At 33.2% G+C, this 21054-nt stretch overlaps 4 protein-coding genes across 5 annotated transcripts; 2 read left to right on the forward strand and 2 right to left on the reverse strand.

Moving 5' to 3' along the window:
• The first annotated feature begins 1201 nt into the window (after nucleotides 1-1201).
• On the forward strand, nucleotides 1202-5218 carry Oat (Ornithine aminotransferase precursor). The gene is made up of 10 exons (XM_088183852.1): nucleotides 1202-1308; nucleotides 3149-3365; nucleotides 3435-3573; nucleotides 3655-3823; nucleotides 3933-4073; nucleotides 4136-4295; nucleotides 4363-4454; nucleotides 4528-4641; nucleotides 4729-4867; nucleotides 4936-5218. Exons 2-10 carry the CDS (start codon nucleotides 3158-3160, stop codon nucleotides 5097-5099), a joined length of 1326 nt encoding a protein of 441 aa, XP_088039978.1. The 5' UTR covers nucleotides 1202-1308; nucleotides 3149-3157; the 3' UTR covers nucleotides 5100-5218.
• A 1334-nt stretch (nucleotides 5219-6552) lies between these two features.
• Nucleotides 6553-10179, reverse strand: LOC148236037 (uncharacterized). The gene is made up of 9 exons (XM_088183851.1): nucleotides 9979-10179; nucleotides 9770-9905; nucleotides 9350-9711; nucleotides 9206-9271; nucleotides 8370-8485; nucleotides 8022-8259; nucleotides 7751-7945; nucleotides 7509-7663; nucleotides 6553-7439 (listed from the first exon to the last, which is right to left on the reverse strand). The coding sequence occupies exons 1-9, from the start codon at nucleotides 10090-10092 to the stop codon at nucleotides 7352-7354; spliced, it is 1470 nt and encodes a 489-aa protein (XP_088039977.1). The 5' UTR covers nucleotides 10093-10179; the 3' UTR covers nucleotides 6553-7351.
• A 962-nt stretch (nucleotides 10180-11141) lies between these two features.
• Nucleotides 11142-14640, reverse strand: LOC148236038 (uncharacterized). Its single transcript, XM_088184780.1, has one exon. It carries the CDS (start codon nucleotides 13707-13709, stop codon nucleotides 11937-11939), a length of 1773 nt encoding a protein of 590 aa, XP_088040906.1. The 5' UTR covers nucleotides 13710-14640; the 3' UTR covers nucleotides 11142-11936.
• Nucleotides 14641-15160: 520 nt separating this feature from the next.
• LOC148236039 (ubiquitin-conjugating enzyme E2 J2-like) lies at nucleotides 15161-20791 on the forward strand. Of its 2 annotated transcripts, none has more exons than XM_088183854.1 (2): nucleotides 15161-15301; nucleotides 18430-20791. In XM_088183854.1, the coding sequence occupies exon 2, from the start codon at nucleotides 18624-18626 to the stop codon at nucleotides 19302-19304; it is 681 nt and encodes a 226-aa protein (XP_088039980.1). In that variant the 5' UTR covers nucleotides 15161-15301; nucleotides 18430-18623; the 3' UTR covers nucleotides 19305-20791. The 2 variants fall into 2 exon arrangements, with proteins under 2 accessions (XP_088039980.1, XP_088039979.1); XM_088183853.1 differs by lacking the exon at nucleotides 15161-15301 and adding an exon at nucleotides 15345-15579.
• Nucleotides 20792-21054: the final 263 nt, after the last annotated feature.

A 21054-nucleotide genomic window follows, 5' to 3' on the forward strand; every position in this document is an offset into this window, starting at 1 on the left:
AAAAAAGAACAAATCTTAAATAATATTTGAAAAGAAAAGTAGTTTAATGTGTACATATGTTCAATTAAAATATTATTCTGAATCATCGTTTTCTCACTCTTTATTTAATTTTTTTTTATCTTAATCTTCGCCGTTTTCCATAAACTTTTCTAGAATATGAATCTATTTGGAGCTATTCTCTCTACATATTTATCAGATTGTAAAATATTGCTAAATACAATATCGAATTTTAAAAACTTTCATTGAAATTGACGCACTGAGCGTGAGAAATAAAACCTCTTACGCATTAAGAGCATCATAAATTCGTCCATCAACTTTTCGACTATGTGACACTATCGTCACTAACGGCAAATTGAAATCAAAATAGGTCCAAAAGTATTCATAGATTGCATGACCTTTTTTATATTCTGACCAGTGGGAGTCATAAATCAGAGTATTAAGGTTAAAAACAACCCGTATAGTTTATTAATGTACAAACAGCGCCAGTACTTGAAATCTTATGACCTTATGATCCTTTGCTCGAAAGCCTGTAGTCGCTGAGTCACTGAAGCACAATGATCACGAAACACTCCCTTATACCACTAGTTTGTCTTATTATAGAGGTGTTTTTATTTTTCAGGATATACGAGTGCTTCTAAAATGTAGAGCCAAAAAGCACCTGTTGGCTGAAATGTGATCGTAATATTTATGCATTCTTCATAATATATTTAAAAGAAGTAACATGACATTAAAATCCTTCAGCCAAATTATCATTTTTCTTTATACTAACTATTTAACAAATTCTACTTTTGATCATACATAGAATATTTTTAGTTGAACAAATTTTTGAATATGCTATGATTTTTTTAAAGTATATTCTATCAATAATGTTTTAAATTGATTAAGATTCCTCTAAGATATTTGAGAAGGCTCTTCGATGATCGATAAAAAATGTTTTATTATCAAGAAAATTTACAGTTGATATATTATGAAATAGTATAATACAAAATAAAATAATGTTCTGTATAATTTATGGCGGTATTAATCGATCCCGAGATATTATACACGAGTTTCGAAAAATCATTACAGCTGTTTTCAGGGTGAATATTTATCTCCATAATATTTTTAGTTTGTCTCGATCTGCGGTCAATCTATTTTAAATTACGTACGTCAACATTCTAATTATAAATATTTTTGTACAAAACATATGTACATACTACATATATAAGGTGGTACATATAAGACGATATTCACTGTCGATATCTATCATTCCTCGTTGGATTTGCGACAGTGTCACTTGGTAACCAACCACAAATCGAATCAACAAAGGTGTGTTTATAAATTAAATTTCGCAACGATCTTAGTTATGGCCACTGCCAAGTTTAACTTATATTGGGTTTATTTTAAAATAACGTGAGTTCATTACGATAATTCATTAAAGGCTATCGACTGATAACTATTATTTTTTTTCAGTTGATATAATAAATTATTATAATCGTTACAAGTATAAAAAATAATCGATTAGATCATAATAAGTTTATATAAAATATTTTTGAATAGAGTGAATTTTGTGATACAAATTTATTTGATATATAGAGTGAATTTTGTGATACAAATTTATTATATATAAAATATATTTTAAATGAAATCGAAATTTTAGTGATTTTTAAATTATTCTAGTATATATATATTAGAAAGTTCAACTATAATTAAATCAGTCAAAAGATTTATATATTTAATTATACAAGATTTATATATAAATATTTAAATATTAAAAAAAGATATATAGACACTGTTCATACAAAATTATATAAGATTTTTTTGATCTAATTTCCCCATATATTTTACATAAATATATATTTAATTATACTTCCCCCTGTAGTACATTTTATTATTGAAAGGTAAAAAAAAATCTTTGTTATAATATATAATAAAATATGTAAGGTTAGTTAGATAAAATTGTAAAAATGCTTAAATAATCACAAAATAATAATCAAACAATTATTTATTTCCATAAAAATATTAAATATGCTAAAAATATTTATATAATAAGTATATACTGTTCAAGTTAATTTAAATAAAACAATAGGTAATATCATTTCATAAATATTTTTACATTGTGATTTCGAATCGCCAAATATAGCCATTATTATGAAAACCTTTTTCAAAAAATCTTTTTAACATACTGTTTTATAATTAGGAATTCCGCAATAATAAAAGGACCCTAATAATAACCTTCATATAAAAGTATTCTCTGTATATACAAAAAGTATTTTATTTTATTATCTATTAAAATATTTTTTTAACGAACCAATTTTTTTTATTAAATTTACTTCATTTTCTAATACAAAACGGTTTTGCTCTCTTTATTTTTAGTTGTAGAATGTTTTTCACAAGAAGTTTTTCATTTTTTTAAATAGTCTTTAGTCTGCTAAACATATTTAGCTGAGATATTTACAAGATCTATTCTTAAAACAGCTTTCATGTCGATAATAAAAAAACTACGAGTTATTTTTTTATATTTTAGCTCAGATTTTGAGTAATCAAATATAACAATTCTTTTAATCGTAACTGAATTCAATTATTACAATTACTCTTTATAAAAAGCCTTTGTAACGTATTATATTTTATAATTGAGATAAGATATATTACAAAAAACTTCATTAAATTATTTTTTCAAAAAAATATATACATATTTTAAAATATTTTTTATTCAGATTTAATATTTTTATATTAATAAATACATTAGAAAAATGTTTTAAATATTTAGAAATCATTTAATGTTTAGAAATCAGCAGTTTATATTTAGAAATAAACATTTAATTAAAAATATTTTTATAAACAGCGCTCCATCAAAATTATTATTTTATATTTCCCTTAATAATTACAATTATTAATATTTTTTTATTATAATAAAAAATACAAACTAAATCTCTTTTAAATTTTTCTTATATTTTCTAATGTCAAATTAATTATGAATGTGATACATTAAAATAAATTAAGATCAATGAATAGAAAATCATCTATTTATTGATTTTAATCAACACTCACACCCACTACAATCATTGTATTTAATATTGATAAATATCAATTTATCTGCGCAAATCATCACCTTTTTTCTGCTATAAATTCAAGCGATACTCAATTGATAACAATTGTATCCTATTAGCGAGGCAAAATGCCAGAAAGTATTTTCACCGAAAGCAACATCAGAGATGGCACTCAGCTCATTTGCGATATCAAGTCGAAGGAGACGAACTTGTTCCATCGCAAGCTGAAAATGGACAACCATGACAGCGCCAAGTCTGAACAGATCTTCAAATTGGAAGACAAATACGGGGCGCACAACTACCATCCGCTACCTGTAGCGCTCAACAGAGCTAAAGGTATTAATAACACAATAATTATGTAATGTATTTTTATACACAGTTTCACCTACATATGTCATTTTAAAGGTGTTTTTATGTGGGACGTTGAGGGTAAACAATATTATGACTTTCTAAGTGCATATTCAGCGGTTAACCAGGGACATTGCCATCCTAAAATCATTGATGCGTTAACGCAGCAAGCGACAAAGTTAACATTAACTTCTAGGTATTTAAAAGCATTCTACATTAAATAATTAATTTAATAAATCAGTGACATTGATAATGAACTTGATTCCTTATCATATAGAGCGTTTTATTCGGATATATTGGGCCAGTATGAAAAATATGCAACACAGCTGTTCGGATATGATAAACTATTACCGATGAACACGGGCGTTGAAGGTGGAGAAACTGCATGCAAACTTGCAAGGAAATGGGGTTATATGGTGAAAAAAATTCCTGAAAATAAAGCCAAGGTATAAAAATGATTTCACTTAATTTACGATGCATAAGTATACTATTATAAAATATAATAGTGTACTAAAAGTATATGAGTATCTACATATAATTAATGTATTGTTTTAGATAATATTCGCTGATGGAAACTTCTGGGGAAGGACGTTATCTGCAATTTCTTCATCTACGGATCCTTCGAGTTACGCAGGATTTGGACCATTCATGCCAGGATTCCAAAACATTCCATACAACAACACAGAAGCCTTAGAAGTAATATTAAACCACTCGACATTATTTTAATGGCAAATCTTCACAACCATAATTTAATGTAGATAGCCGTACAAGATCCGAATGTGTGCGCCTTCATGGTGGAACCGATCCAAGGAGAAGCCGGAGTGGTTGTACCAGACGACGGATACTTGAAGAAAGTCAGAGAAATTTGCACGAAATACAACGTTTTATGGATTGCAGATGAAGTACAAACTGGATTAGGTAGTATTTAAGAAATAAATTATAATTTTAAATAAGATTTTATAATAATATTAATTGTGGCATTTAGGACGAACTGGAAAATTATTGGCCGTTGATCATGAAGGTGTAAGACCTGATATATTGATTCTCGGAAAAGCATTGAGTGGCGGAGTTCTACCAGTAATTATTAATTTTTATTACACATTAATAACACGGGACATGAGTATATATTATATGAATAAAATCATTTTAGGTATCTGCAGTATTTGCCAACGATCCCATAATGCTTTGCATTAAACCAGGAGAGCATGGTTCAACGTACGGTGGAAATCCACTCGGATGTGCAGTAGCTATGGCCGCCTTACAAGTGTGTAATCATAATAATGTGTTATCAAAGTCAATAAGTTATCTGTTTAAACTGTATTAATCCATTATATACTTTAAAAAAACCCAGGTTCTTATCGATGAAAATTTAGCTGATAATGCTGAAAGATTAGGGAAAATTTTGAGAAGTCAACTTGAAACAATCTCGTCAAAGGTTGTAGTTAAAATCAGAGGAAAAGGTCTGCTGAATGCAATCGTAATTCATTCCAGTGAGTTGTTTACATCTATATAAATGTTATTACTAACATATTTATTATAATAAATGTTTATGTTTTAGGTATTGATGCTTGGAAAGTCTGCTTGGCATTGAAAGATCAAGGTGTACTTGCAAAACCTACGCATGGTGACATCATCAGATTAGCGCCGCCGCTTTGCATCACCGAAGAACAAATTTTGGACTCCTGCAAGATCATCAAATCCACCCTAGAATCTTTTGCATAAATTATTTAATTAAATACACTGTATTATTTATTGTATAAAATATGAATAATTTAAGTTAAATAAGTTATAAGTAAAATCCTTGGATCTTTATTAAAAATATATAAATTAAATAGTGTAAATACATTTATGATTATAATCATTATGTATCAATACATAATCATTATGAACCAATACATATAATTAATACCTTTACATAATATTTTTTATTATTTTATGATAAAATAAATGAGCAAAAATATATACCAATATTTAAATTATTTTTATTTTTTTAAATGTGATAAAATGCATAAGTTATTGAGACTGCTATTAATCGAAAACAATACAATAAACTTGAAATTTAAAACGTATATGTTTATATATTACTTTTTAGCATATATTTAAAATCTGTCAACTTTAATTTTTTTAATTTACTAATAATTCAACCTTGGCTAAATTGATTTACCAAGCATTTTACTAAAATAAATATATACATGAGTTGTTTAAACGTAGTAATCCAGCCTAACCAAATTATTTCAGGAATCAAGAAAAAAATGAATAAGCAAGTGTCTTATTTTACTTCTAAGTTAATCTTTGAAGATGATTTTCAAATACGTTTATCGAATTCTGCACTAAAACAAAAAAATACCTAACACTTTACTGACCAATTACAAAATTAAAGGTCATTTGTAAAAAAATCGTTAACAGCCGATGACACATATACAGGGCCGGCCCAAGGGGCAGGCAGTACAGGCGATCGCCTGGGGCGCTAGATTTTGTGGGGCGCCGTGATACCAAATAAAGGCGCAATATTCACTTAAAATTATCAAACAATATTGTTAAAGAATATAATCTGATATTTTTTTGTAAACACTACTGTGTACTCTTTAGTTTATTTCACGCGTAAAAAATCGCGACAAAAATAAAACTACAAATTCTTAAATACTCACAATCGCAAAGAAGAGTATGGTGTAAAATATATGTAATATTAAATTATTTTACTTTGAATTATATTTTTGCGCTCATGTAATGAGTTATTATAAGTATTATTAGGGTGGGGGGGAGGGCGCAAATTTAGTTTTTGCCTGGGGTGCTAAATAACCTAGGGCCGGCCCTGCACATATATGCGTTATTTATAAAATGTTTCGATGCAGTGTATATGCTGTTGTCATATATGTAAAAATTAATTTATATAACTGGCCTCCAACTTCAACAATAATAAACTTTGATGAGCCTTTTTTATAACAGTGGTCCGTGGTCGTATATTTTTTTATCTACGTTTGGATCTAGGTCTGTGTGCACTCATTCATTGTTAAACGCCTAAAAAACACATGTCTATATTATTTACCAGTGTATTATTGATAATATAAGTGATTCTCTGCTGCCAAGGCTGTCAGAATTATGAAAATTTTTGAATATAAGTGTGTAAAAATAAGTTTTCCATTTCAATTTTTATATTATTTTATTATCTTTAATATTTTTCATTTTTTGAATAGCCGCGATTTTGAAACAATATGGCATATCAGACTAATAAACGAAATTAGGGTAAAAAAACTCTTTTTTAATTAAAAAAAATGTTACATGTTGATATGATAAAAACTATGGCAGTTATTGTTTCCTGAAATTTCGTTATATTCGTTTTTAAAGTTGTGTCATGAGTCCCTCTGCAATAAGTAATTTCTAAAGAAATCTACGTAAAAAAGCATTTTTTTAATAAAACAACATACTGACAAGTTTTGCGTCAATTGCAAAAAATCTTAAATTTAAAGAGATTACTTCTAAAGTTATAGTGAATTTACAAAAGATTTAAAAAATATATGGCATGTTTTGTATTAACTCTGGTTTCGTAAAATACATCATCAGTTTACAACATTAAAAATTCAACATTGATTTTATTCATAAATATTTGTGATTTTTTTAATTGAATTATGCATTATGAATAATTGTTATTTTATGGGTTATAAATATAGAAAATTTTGGTTATTTATAAAATATTATCACAAATAAAATTGTTGATTTGATTAAACAACTTAAAGTTTAACTGGTTGAATTCTAGTTTGCGTTTCTCTAAAAATATTAGTGCGCCAATCTGAACCAGTTCAAAAATATCCAATGAAGTTGATAAGCATTGTTTTTATTTCTTAGTTTAATTATAGCAAGCCACGAGTATTTTTATAAAATAACATTTGATAATGTATTAGTATATACTTTAAGCTCATTCACATCTCCTAATATGGTTTTAAGTAAATTATTGTCCTGCATACTCTATTTACATTCTACGTGTCATTTGGGTTAATTATGCGACTAGATTGCAAGGCATGCTTCTTTTTTCGATGGACGTACAATCCAGATGGATATCCAAAACTAAAAATAATCATTAGATTAGCAATTGAATTTGTATTTTTTAAGCTATATATAAATATCTTTAATAACCTTTGAGAGCAAATGTCACATATGTAATCTTTAGTCTTGGAATGAGTGACTTGATGTGACACGAGCGTTGAACGATGGGCGAATCGCCTTCCACATTCTTTACATTCAAATTCACGTTCGCCAGTATGAATCCTGCTATGTCGACGCATAGAATCCTGAAATGTTCAAAGTAAGTTAAAAGCATATTATATAGATTATATAAATTAATATCCGCCTCACATAATTTTTAAAAGCATACACACCTTACTAACAAAAGTCTTGGGGCACACATCGCATTGAAAGTCTTTTTGTCCAGCGTGTATCTTCATATGCGTCCTATAATTAGAACTTCCTGTAAATCGTTTAGCACATAGTTGACATTTGTATGGACGTTCGCCTGTGTGTCTCCGAGCGTGATTTTTCATATCAGATTTTGTATAAAATAACTTATTGCATTCCTGTAATATGTTAATATGTAATCATATTAGAATTTAGAAAACGTTATTTAAGTGATATATTTAAAGATTATATTACAGGACAGGAATGCCTTTTATCGCCAGTGTGTATTTTACGATGTGATCGTAAATTAGTCATAGCACGGAATGCCCGACCACAAGTCGGACAGGTGTAAGGCAATTCTCCAGTATGTAGTCTTCGATGAGCTAGTAACGTTTCTTTTGTGCTTAAACCTTTACCGCATATATCGCAAATGAAGCTTTTAAATCCTGTGTGTTGCGACTGATGAACGCTAAGCGCAGTTTGAGTAGCAAATCTAACAAAAATAAAAATATTTATAAAATTCTAATGCAGGAAATACGAAAATTTCAAAATGTGTATGTATGGAATTTTTAAACAAATACTTATATATACAAATATACTAACCTTTTACAGCACGTTTTACACTTATAAGGCTTTTCACCAGTATGGCGACGGAAATGTACAATGAGATCACGTTTTTGTTTTGCTTTATGGCCACAAGTATCACAGATGAATGCTCCCTGATGAATATAATATGAAATGTAAGCAATGTAAATATATGGTGTAGTGCCTTAAATTCATGCCATTTTTATACTATAAAAGAACTTGTTCAGTTCATACATATCTGTTTTAGCATCTTAAATAAAATAGCTCTTGGTGAATCAAACTCATAATCAACACTATTTTTTTCAAAATGAACGTCTGTTGAAATATGCGATATGTATGAGAAGTCTGTGAGGTCGAAATTTTGATCTGACAATTTTTCATTGATGGATAAACCTAATGTTTTTAACAACGCTTTACGAGATTTGATGAAGATTAATAAAGTTCTTCTTTCAACACATTGGATGATGTATCAATCAGGAAACTTTCTAAATTAAACAGATGGGTGTGCATTGTTAAAAGTGGTTAGAAGTAGATCATTTATGGTACCACCAGAAAGACAAGCCTGCGGGTGGTTTCATCAATAACATTTAAAGATCATGTAAACGATAATGGTTTAGTGTTCATCAAAATGAAAAATTCAACAAACATTAAAAATGCAGACAAGTGTATATTGACCATATGAATAAGTATATTATTAAAAGATCTCATTATTTAAAACTTTATAGTAATGAAATTCAACCATTACTAAAAAGATTTAGATGGAGAACATACAATTGAACAAATTCATGGAACTGATAATCTGGTTAAAAATAGCACGTATTTATGCCACTAGAGTATTCATTAAAATATCATACTTGTCGTATTCTCTTCTTCTTTACAGGTAAATTTATCACATTTTTCGAATCATTATTGCTTATGTCCTGTTTTAATAAAAAAAAATAAGTATGAATAAATAAATATTATTGGAAAATTAAAATAAATATAAAGAATATAAAAACCTCTACATCTTCTTTTTTAATAAAATACAAATTAAGATTCTCTAAATTTAATTTATCATCAACATTGAAATTAGCATTATGACATAAACGATCAGAATTATCAATATCAGCAGTATTTGTGTCTAGTTGCTCTTTCAATATTTTAAACTTTTTGGAATTCCGATCGGCGTCACTTCTACTCTTTTTCTTTTTAACTTTGACTGGTTTACGTTCTCTATCATCATCTGGTTCAAATTTATCGCATTGAACACTTTCTATCGCCATCAGTGGTAATTCGTATTCAAAGGTTTCTCGATCGTCGAAACCGTTTTCATCTTGCGGAGAATCGATAGGATTATATACTTCAGGTTTAATAATCGGTACTAAAATGACACATTATTTTGTTATGTGAATATAAAATAATATGTAAAACTTTTTTACTATTATCATCCTTGAAGGGTTGTACTCTAAGGTGAGCGTCGCTTTCGTGGCACTGGTGTCTGAATTGGAAAGCTTCGTGAAGCTTTCTCGAACATATTTCACATATTAATTCTGGAAGACCTCTGGCATCCTCGAACTGAGTAAGCGAATATATTTGTTTACAAAATGTAAATAATACATTTAAGTTGTCTATAACGATGAATTTAAACCTGAAGGCCTGTGCAAATTGATAACATGTGACGGAGAAGAGGAGCCTTGGAACTGGTGAATAGAGATTCGCCCTTTTCATCGCAGCTTAAGCAGCAGCGACAAACGACCCCCATCACAAATCACAACTGTCAAAAGATAACGCCGACCGGCAGCTAATAAACGCTATCACTAGGCGCTAGGTGTGGTGTTGAATAAAGAGCTAAAATTTAATGTGTTTTCATTAAATTCTCAAAAAAATCTTGAATCTCGAGGGAATTTAAAAACATATACAGGTATTTGGGGCTGATTTTTAAATTTCGCACATTTGTATTTGTTTAATAATATATTATGACTTGAAGCGCAAAATTCGCCTTAGTTATTGGTAGTCAAGAACATTTATAATATATAAGCTCACTATTACTAGGCTTTTCCGATTTCATACCATCGGTCCTGGTTTCACAAAATTCCTGAGATGACTTTATTTTTTAGCTACCTTCAGCATCTTGCATTCCAACTTAGCACATCTCAACATTCCAAATATAATGCAAAAAATTCCATGACGACCTTTAAACTAGTATATCTCAGCATCCTAAAATTTCCGAGATAGCCTTAGTTTTTAACGGTACCAACTTAGTTTTAATGACAAAACTTTTCAATGGTTTGTTTTCTAAGATAAAAAGTTTCATCGGCCACTTTTGGAAAACTTTACTTTCATCCCATTTAATAATAAATTGTAAACGTAGCCATACTTATATATTTTTTTGTAATTCCATCAAATTATTCATGTAACATAATTATAAATAGAATTTTTGATTTTATAAGTAGAGTACGCACGCGATATGCATTCCGATTTGTAGTTGTATGCGTGTACATTGTAACTCAAAACAATTTCGTTAAGAATATTTAATTATTTTTTTATTTTAAAATAAAATACATGTTTATTTAACATATGTTTATGATACTACAAAGAGTAAATTGGTCGACAATATAATTTATTTCTTCGGATTGGATGGAGAGTGGTTTTTCTTTTCTGAGCTTAGATATTATTCTAAAAATAATAAATTAATTATAATTAATTAATGTAATCAAAACACAATAATACAATAAATTTAATTTTTATGATTATTGTTGCGTGTAGGGATACGCGTGCTGGTTAGGTCTTAGGTCAATCCAAAAACACGTCTGCTTGTGTAACAGTTTTATTGAGCTCGGCGTGGTCCGACCGCTTTGTAACGACGATCGGAGCCGACTAACGTCAAAATTGGGTGCTTTCCCGAACGCCGTATGACGGCGTTCGCGAACGTGCACAAACGGCGAAACGGGCGTCAACATACCCCCCACCATGAAACATTAGTTTCATAATGACGGGCACATCAGCGGGCCTTACAAGTGTTTGTCCTCACATTACAAACTCTGTGAGGACGCGATGTTTGAAATAATACTAACACAGAATTACAATAAACATGACAATAAATAAAATTACAATAAACATGAAGAAAGAAAAGGAATGTTAGTAGTACTGTATAAGGTTGTAAAGATTAATGTTAGTAACACATACACATTTGGGTTGTTTGTACTATATTATTACTAAATACTAACTACAAGCTTTCATTCTTTTTTGACAATTATTTAAATGTAAATTAAAACGGACATGAAATATTATAAATAGTTAAAGGTTTGATACATGGCTAAATTTGCAAATAATTATACAAAAATGAAACGTTTGATACTTAGCTAAATTTTAATTATTTTGGTTTGCTACATGGCTAAATTAAAAGCCATGCAAGAAACACGAAACACATTCTTAAATTATCAATAAAAAGACATAAAATATAAAATAGCTTGCACTGCACACACACCTTTGCCACTATTTGTTTTTGTCACTACACGAATTGGTTCCATCGGAACTTGGATGAATCATCTCGACGATACTGATCACCCGTAGCAAGGATACAGGTAATCTTCCTTGACGACGCTTTCAGCAGCTTTGTGAATCCGACTGCAGCCGTACTCTCCATCCTTGTAGCTTTGACGGGTGCTCAGTAGACCACCAGTTCCAGAATTCCTGCACCAGATCTTGCATTTGCTGGTACATCTGCGTCCCCCTGTAGGCCGAAACGTCCTGCTGTGGAAGAACTGTTGAGGTGTGCCGATCAGGAGGAGGCCAAGGATCAGGTTTTCGGGAAACCATTTGTTTGTGAGCAAGGAAACAATCTTCTTCGATTGTCGGCACATGATTTGTAACAGTATCGGTCTGCCTGTGCGTTACCGATACCAACTTGAATGAATGCAACGATGCAAAGGGGTGCGAATGAAGTACTTGAGGCTTTGTTTCCTCAAGCTGGCTGACATTCTTGTGCGAAAGAAAATAATCTTCTTCGATTGTATGCACATGACTTGTCACAGTATCGGTCTGCCTGTGCGGTGCCGACTTGAATGAATGCAACAATGTAGAGGGGTGCGAATGAAGTACTTGAGGTTTTGCTTCCTCAAGCTGGCGGACATTTTTGTGCGAAAGGAAACAATCTTCTTCGATTGTCTGCACATGACTTGTAACACTATTGGTCTGCCTGTGCGTTACCGATACCAACTTGAATGAATGCGATAATGCATGGGGGCTCGAATGATGTATTTGAGGTTTTGCTTCCTCAAGCTGGCGGACATTTTTGTGCGAAAGGAAACAATCTTCTTCGATTGTCTGCACATGACTTGTCACAGTATCAGTCTGCCTGTGCGGTGCCGACTTGAATGAATGCAACGACGCAGAGGGGTGCGAATGAAGTACTTGAGGCCTTGTTTTCTCAAGCTGACTGACATCTTTGTGCACAAGGAAACAATCTTCTTCGATTGTATGCACATGATTTGTAACAGTATCGGTCTGCCTGTGCGGTGCCGGTACCGACTTGACTGAATGCGACGATGCAGGAGGGCTCGATTGTAAGGATTGAGCTCGTAGAGTGAGGAACTCCACGAGCTGTCTGAGCGTAGGCAGAAGGGATTCTGTTCGCCGACTCTCCCATGCCTTTTTGGACAGATTATCGAGACGTCGAACCACCATAGACACCACAGTGGTATCCTCGATGTCTTGCCCTAACTTTTTTAGAGCAGCGATGTTCGTCAGGACTGTTTCCACCAATTCAAATAGGGACTGCGATGAAGCTGTCTGAATTGGTTTCAGGTCCTGAAGAGCAGCCAGATGTTTAAGAACAGTTTGTCTAAAATCATAACGGCCTAGAAGTCTTTCCCATGCGGAATTGTAGTTCTCGGGACTAAACTGAAAGAGTTCTATGACCCTAGCTGCGCTACCTACAAGTGCATTTTTTAGGTAACAAAATTTGTGAATTTCACTTAGTGCCTGGTTGTTGTGTACTAAGTGAGAAAAAGTGTCGCGGAATGCCACCCACTTAGTCCGGGAGCCATTGAAAGTTGGAATGACAACTGCTGGCTGCGTTAACCTGAACTGGTTAAGAATTGGTTTCCGCTGCGCTTCCGACTGATCTTTCAGCGCTAGTTTTGCTAGGTTGAGAATATTATAATAGTTATCCTCGAAAGCATCGACTTCTTCATCGTAACCCTCGGCATCTAGCAACCTGATTTGTTGCTGGACAGCAAGGAATCTGTCCAGCAGTGTATCAAAACTCTGATGTTTATCCCTTATCCTTTGGATATTGATGGGATCCGCGGTTAACAGTTTGCCAAACCTCGTTAACTCGATTTTGAGGCACACCCTGTGGTTGATCAACAACTCCATGTTGTTGTTGACGGAAATTGATACAAATTATTTTAATGAATAAAAGTAAACGAACTGTTTTTTGGAGAGGAAGTTGGGTTAGGATGATCGACCCTAACCTTTCTCTCCTGCTGGATGCGACTGCTTCCCGGGACTCTGCGTCCTGGTGAGGCTTCACGTGGTGTGACGGCAGCTTCCTGGGGCTAGGCGTCCTGGCGAGGCTCCACGTGATTTGACGGCAGCTTCCTGGGGCGCGCATTTACCGGCGCTCCACTGCGTCAGTTTCGGGGACCAGCTGGTGGACCCGCTGGCTCGTGCTACGAGCGACTTGACGCTCCCAAATTGCGATTCTGCGAACTCCCAAAATGGCGGTCATTTTTGATTTGAAAAAATACCGTTACGGCAAACGGCGTGTTTTCCCAGGAGTGTCTCGACTGAGGCACTCGACTGGCGTATTGTCGTAACTTGACAGCTTGAGCGCTACTCGGCTCCGAGTCTCAAAGTTCGTCCACGTGGTGGACGTCTTTGGGGTTACGACGTTGTGGCGCTGAGCTTCGGGGGACCAGATCCTGGACCCGCTAGCTCGTCGATGTGCTGTCCTAACCTGACGGCTGGGTAGCGCTGCTCGGCTCCGCGTCTGTGAGTTCGTCCATGTGGTGGACGACCTCGAGGTTAAGACGATGTTTTCGGATTCAGACCTTCGCGACGTGTAGGCGTCGTCTCACGTATCCGGTTCGAAGGACCAAAATGTTGCGTGTAGGGATACGCGTGCTGGTTAGTTCTTAGGTCAATCCAAAAACACGTCTGCTTGTGTAACAGTTTTATTGAGCTCGGCGTGGTCCGACCGCTTTGTAACGACGATCGGAGCCGACTAACGTCAAAATTGGGTGCTTTCCCGAACGCCGTATGACGGCGTTCGCGAACGTGCACAAACGGCGAAACGGGCGTCAACAATTATTGTTACCTTTTTTAAAATAAATCCTAGAAAAGACGATCAAGAACGTTTTGTGTCACACTGAACTTCAATAATGAATAACAAATATGACGAATCAATGAATGTTATTAAAAGAGAAAGCGAGATAACGAAGATTTTAAGTCAATAGGTATACGCGTCTATATCGCTTCTCCCTCTCATAGATATGTATGTATACAATACATTCACAAAACGGAATCACTATCGCCAGCCTACTCTAATACTGATAACATAGCAAAAAATAATTATTTCAATACAAAATTTCCCATGGTCTAATAATAATGGGAAAAATAATAATAATTTTGTTAGTTCTTACTTTGTTTTTAATTTTTTTTATTGTAAATGTATTTTTTTGGATATAATTTAAAAAAATATATTTTGCAAAAAAATTTAAATTTTTGAGCTTTTTTTTATTTTTTCCATTTATATGTAATTATTTACTATTTTAATTTATAATAAAAAAATATAATTTTTTCGGAATACTTTTCAAAAAGAAGCCCGCATGTTAAGTGGATAATATCGTGCTATGTTACTCCCGAGGATGCCGAACGGAAATGCTGCCAGATGAAATAATCATCTGGGCTGCCATACGTAGTAGTGAAATTATTCGACGGTGTCTTCAGTCCGCAGGCGTTGTACGGTTGGTAGCTCTTGTTATCTTTTCTGCAATTGGTATCATGTTTGTGTTGACAGATATTCGTTACGTTAAACGTCAGTCTTGAGCGATGAACGCTACCTTTAATCTATCGATGGATATTGATTGCGTTACTCTGGCTGTGTTTACTTTGAACGATTTGTCCGAACGGGACATGACGCGAAAAGGTCCATCAAACACCTGTTGAAGCGGTACAAAGACATGTGAAGGCATTTTTAGCTCTGGACGTATGAAGATCTTGCCCTGCGCCCTGTGTTCGATTGGTACTGCTTTTAATTTCTTCATCTGTTGTTTCAGATTGTATACTAATTTGGATATACCTTGAAATCTATCCCTGTGGCTGACGTGTTCTCTGGATCTCTGGTTATAACCTATGAACGTAGTCCAATTAACACTAGGCTTACGACCACCTGTCAAATTGATGGATAAACACAAATACTTATTTTTTTATTTCTGAATAATTTACTTAACTTAAATAAGACTAAAATAAACATATACTGAACTATCAAAATATTTTTTACAATAATATTAAATTTTCTTTTCTTTTTTTGCCCTCTTGGCATATAAAATAAAAATGTTCTGTTCAATCCTTTTTTAGAACATGAAGCACTTCTATTTCCATACAATCTTTGATATGTTCTAGCATGCATATATCAATTAGGTGTATTAGTTTTAAAACACTTCGCAAATGACCCGACATCACATTTCTTTTAGAATATCCAATAGGACCTGTGACACCTTTGAATATTGCGTGAATGGGCAGTCTACCGTTATACCTTCCTGCTTCAAATCCCACCCATTATGTTCCTCCAACAGCAGTTTCTGTTGCATTTGTTTTAGAGATGGGGGTGATGAGAGTTGAAGATGCGCCTGTCTCTTCCTCGGAGTCAGTGCTTGAGATAATATGCATATTTTTTCTGCCAACATATGGTATATTTTCTTCTTCTGATGACTCTTATTTTCTTCCATTTTCGGTGGATATCAGAATCTCGGATTCGTATATCTTTCAATTGATTCAACTTCAATTTGCTCAGAGATGGTATCAGAATATTCTTCATTAATAAAGATGGGTGAAAATAGAATAAATATTATTGCAAATAAAAGTAATTATTAGAAAAGCATATTATTTGAAAAAATCTTACAATAAGCAGATTTTTTCTTTTCAAATATTTATACGTATTACTAAAATTTGAAACTTTGATTTCATCTTCTCACAAAGACCACAACTCTATTGGTAAAGATAGGTTTATTTACTTCACTGATTCAACCATATGGTTAACTTCGCCGGGCTGCAAGCCTCGAAGAGACCTTTTTTTATACCAGTGGCTCCCTCTAGATTGCTCATAAAACTCAATTGCCCCATAAATCATAATGCACCTGATGCGTTAAGTAGTGCATCGAATTTTGGTTTAAAACAGAACATTATTTCTTCATTGCTTTTCATAAATTGTTACACTATGATTATGTTGTTTAAAAAGTAAAAATTTCACTAAGGAACAAATTCAATAGGGTTATTTACCAAACCCGTCAATTTGCCGGGTGTCAGTGGAAATAGAGTTTCAAAAATAAGAAGTTTCCAAAAATAAAAATAGAGTAAATATATTTACATTTATCAATCATAAAATGTCGTAAAAAAAACTGTTTTGTAAAATTTACAAAGCGAATCGAAAACCAGTCAATTTGATGGGTGCCATGATTCTAGTGTTAAAACAGGTGCAAGTTTGTCAACCCAATTGTCTGTCAGATGATCTTTGAGAGCGGCTTTAACCACTGCCGTATTTTAACAAATGTTGGTAAAAAAAACATTTTTTATGGTACTAATATGAATTGCTTTCAACCTTTGAAGGGAGAAAAAAATACAGTAATAGCCTATGAACATAACAAATGAGACTTAGAAATGTCTCACACATTCTTGTTAACGTCTAAGAATGGATGTTTCTTTTGAGTGACTGTGGTTTTCTTTAATATAGAGTTTCACACGCATTGGTGTTTGCATCCGAGAAGCGGTTAAGTGTTCAATTATTGTTTTTATAGAGTGACCAGATGAGCTCCTTTGCCCTCAATAAGGATGTCATTGGGTGGGGGGGGGGGAAAGCCCAAAAAGATGCTTCATCAGAAAAATAACGTCCCAATCGCGATTAATGTTTTCTTGTGCCCAAGTCACTCTTTTTACGACATGTTGCTCTGAGAGAAGCGGTTTCTTCACTGTGCTCTGAAATTTTAGGTTGGAAGCTCGTAAACGTGTTTAAATAATTTCGCATGATATCTTGATACCCTTATTTTTTAATTTGGCTTGTCCTTGTCGCAGGGATAAAAGGGGATTCGTAGAAAATAACTCGGTGATCTGTTTATCCTCTTTTTTCGATGTCTTCCTTTTCGCACCGCATTCCTGGTGTATACAGAACTTATCATGAAATATGTAAAATAACAGACTCCATATGCAGGGGAAAGGTCTCCATCCTAACGCGTCGCAGGGGAAGAGTCCTTCTACCTGCTCATTGAAAGGCTTTGACTTAGTCATTATCAAAATAAGTATTTGCCTGGATACGCTCATCTTAGACACACTGTATACATTTATGTACTTTCATTATGTATTTACATGCGATGTGTAATAAATGTTACAGTGAATGTGTAATTTTCAGTGAAGATATATTTTCACTAATGAAGTCCAAATACATTTTCGCCAGTAGATATATATTTATATTAGTGAAAATATAATTTAACTGATACGCACTAGTAAAATTATATGCTGCTCTAAAATGTCTATGAAACTAAATTTGACAGTTGCAAAACGTCCATTTTTAGTTCAAATCCAAACCTAACCTACTGACTAAAACTATAATTAGTTTTAGAACTTTCATTAGGTCAAGTCCAAACTAAGCCAACTGATCTTTCAAGGGAAAATAAGCAGAAGAACTACAGACAGACGTTGCATATGATGTGGATGTAGACAATGAGATTTCCAATATCTTGTCTGCCAATATCGGTCTGATGTGGGTGACTGATGTTCGATGACTATACTTCTTAGAAAGATGACTTATGTTTTGTAAGACCGTCGGTCTTGTCTCCTAGTTCGATCTCTGACAGCAATTTCTTCGCCTTTTTTGATTCAGATTCTTCGAACTCTGCGATCAGCCTGTCTCAAAGGCCAGAGTATGGAGTGTCTGTGAGCGGCTTCTCCTGCAGTTCGGCTACTTCCGTTGGCCCTGGTGCATCGTCTCCGTCGACAGCCGACGACACTGGCATAGTCAAGGTTGAAGAAGGACGCTTCAACTTCGCTTGCATAAAAAAACGTAAATTATTCAAGATGGAGACGACGAATAGTAAAAGAAGCAAGCAATTGTGTGCGACCAGTCGCTTAAAACGGGACTACCTTCGATTGAAGGCCGATCCTGTGCCGTACATCATCGCAGAGCCGTTGCCATCCAATCTTTTAGAATGGCATTACGTGTTGAGGGGTCCCGAGGAGAGTCCGTTCGAAGGCGGAATCTATCACGGCAAGTTGGTATTCCCGAATAATTTTCCTTTTAGTCCCCCGTCAATTTACATGATAACACCAAACGGCCGTTTCAAAACAAACCAGCGCCTGTGCTTAAGCATATCGGACTTTCATCCAGACACTTGGAATCCTGTTTGGTCTGTTTCGACGATTCTTACGGGGCTGCTAAGTTTCATGTTGGAAAAGACGAGGACGTTGGGCTCTGTCGAATCATCCGACTACGTTAAACGGCAGCTGGCCGTGCAGTCCTTGGAGGAGAATCTAAAGCATTCAGTGTTTTGTGAATTGTTTCCTGACACCGTGCTAGAGATAACGGAGGCCCTGCGCATCCGGGGCGAGACCATCAAAGCCAACGAACAGCTGCAGAACAACAACAGGTCGCTGAATGTCTCCAATAATTCATCGCCGTTTACTAATTTGTTTGTGATTGTGGTATTGATCATGTTTGGATACATAATTAAATACGTGCTGAAAGATTCGTCGATATGAAACTATTTTAAAAGAGACTCCATCGCAGCCGACTACATTTTTTTAAATTGCTGTTTGATAATATAATCGACGTTTCTGGAATAAAAGCATGTTAACTGGTATCCAAATAAGTTATGAGTCTTAGAAAATGTATTTCACTTTAATGTAATATGACAAAAATAGATTCTTCTTCATCACCGAAGGTCAAGATCGATCCTATATTATGTGCATCCGATGATAGCCCTCTCATTGTATTGGTTAAGTCAATTGACGACTTGTTTTGGTCAGAACATCTCATCGCGTATTACGCTTGACAGTGTATATTTATAAAATAATATAGCAGCACCCCCAAACTATTTAACCACGAGCCGTCGCTGATCTTCTGTTTAGTAACCAAGTCATTTACCTTTAACCAATCTTCATAAAACAATTATACTGTTTGGTATAATGAATCTAAGAATAAGGGCATAAGTCGATTTCTGCACATAGATTGTTTGACAAACGGTACACGTCTTCGAAAAATAATATTTAAAATCTAGTGAAGAAAACTTAATAGGGTCTATTGAAATCGAATTATTTCCTCACATTTTTGTCTTAAAGTGAATATACCAATTTTTTTGCTGTGAATATTGTATAATATTAAAATATAGAATCAATCCAATACGATCGTTAATTTTATGTATATATTAAAGTATATAGTGTATAGCATCTCATATATGTACAGTCCATCCAAGATATGAACGCTCATCGTCATAGTATTGGTAAGAGAATATAATAGGGTGACCATGTGAAATTACAAGTGCAATTAATTTTGACTTTTTTAATTTAATTTGTTAAGGAAAGTGTAAAATATCACTTTCTTACTTTTTTTTGTTTATTTATATACATATTTAACTCAAAAACATGAGAGTAGTTTTAGTATCACTCTCCAGGTTGAATATCTGTTCAATATAATATTTTTTAAAATACCAATAGAATATTACAGGAATTGTTTTATTGATTACAAAATACCACAACATGACAATAGTTTTTAATAAAAATATAACACATTATAATTTTTAATTCAATTTCTAACGTATGGTCACCCTACCCTTAAAATAGCTCTGATTTAGTATTTGTAACGTTCTCCTATCGGTGTAAACAAATTCGCGGTAAACTATGTATGTATGCATGCATGCGTACACGCACCCTTATTTCCAACACAACGATGATGAGCGCTAACATCTTGGATGGGCTATACATGTACTGTTATTTTTTTAAGCATTTTCCTGACAAATTAAATTTATATTATCATCTTACATATATTTAAGTTAAAAAAAAATTGGAGAGATCAAGGATTTAGTTCATGAAATATAAATTGAATGGACAAGTATACTCGTCCAAATCAGGAAAGTGGCTAAAACTATTTTCAGTACATTTTTTGTTGTTGAATAATTATATATCAACATTCCATTAACAAATAACTAAACAAATGTTTGTATATTTTCATAATTATAGTATTGAGTGCCTGTTTGTGATTTTTATGACTTAAACCTACTGCTACAGATAGAAATATTGATTGATTTGTTATCACAAATAAGAAAGTCTCACTTTTTAAAAGTGTATAGAACAAGGCAGTCAAATTGTTTGTTTTATACCAAAAATGCATACATAATTTTTTATTCTAATATGCTAAAAAGTCAAAAGTATTATTTGGACACTGATTTGAAATCCATCACAACTAGTACACATGTGAGTATAATCGAATCATACACACCAACGGCGTAGTTGT

Source organism: Plectrocnemia conspersa, unplaced genomic scaffold (assembly GCF_051122295.1).
Source record: "Plectrocnemia conspersa isolate PC_06_02 unplaced genomic scaffold, ASM5112229v1 ptg000004l, whole genome shotgun sequence".
Lineage (NCBI taxonomy): Eukaryota > Metazoa > Arthropoda > Insecta > Trichoptera > Polycentropodidae > Plectrocnemia > Plectrocnemia conspersa.

Coding starts and splice junctions, on each gene's coding strand:
- Oat (XM_088183852.1), top strand. CDS start 3,158: ATGCCAGAAAGTATTTTCACCGAAAGCAACATCAGAGATGGCACTCAG. Junction 4,074..4,135: donor ACAACACAGAAGCCTTAGAA/GTAATATTAAAC, acceptor AATTTAATGTAG/ATAGCCGTACAAGATCCGAA. Junction 4,868..4,935: donor TGCAATCGTAATTCATTCCA/GTGAGTTGTTTA, acceptor TTTATGTTTTAG/GTATTGATGCTTGGAAAGTC.
- LOC148236037 (XM_088183851.1), bottom strand. CDS start 10,092: ATGGGGGTCGTTTGTCGCTGCTGCTTAAGCTGCGATGAAAAGGGCGAA. Junction 7,664..7,750: donor CCAAGACTTTTGTTAGTAAG/GTGTGTATGCTT, acceptor TGAACATTTCAG/GATTCTATGCGTCGACATAG. Junction 7,440..7,508: donor TGTGACATTTGCTCTCAAAG/GTTATTAAAGAT, acceptor GATTATTTTTAG/TTTTGGATATCCATCTGGAT.
- LOC148236038 (XM_088184780.1), bottom strand. CDS start 13,709: ATGGAGTTGTTGATCAACCACAGGGTGTGCCTCAAAATCGAGTTAACG.
- LOC148236039 (XM_088183853.1), top strand. CDS start 15,546: ATGAAGATCTTGCCCTGCGCCCTGTGTTCGATTG. Junction 15,580..18,429: donor CTGCGCCCTGTGTTCGATTG/GTACTGCTTTTA, acceptor TTTTTGATTCAG/ATTCTTCGAACTCTGCGATC.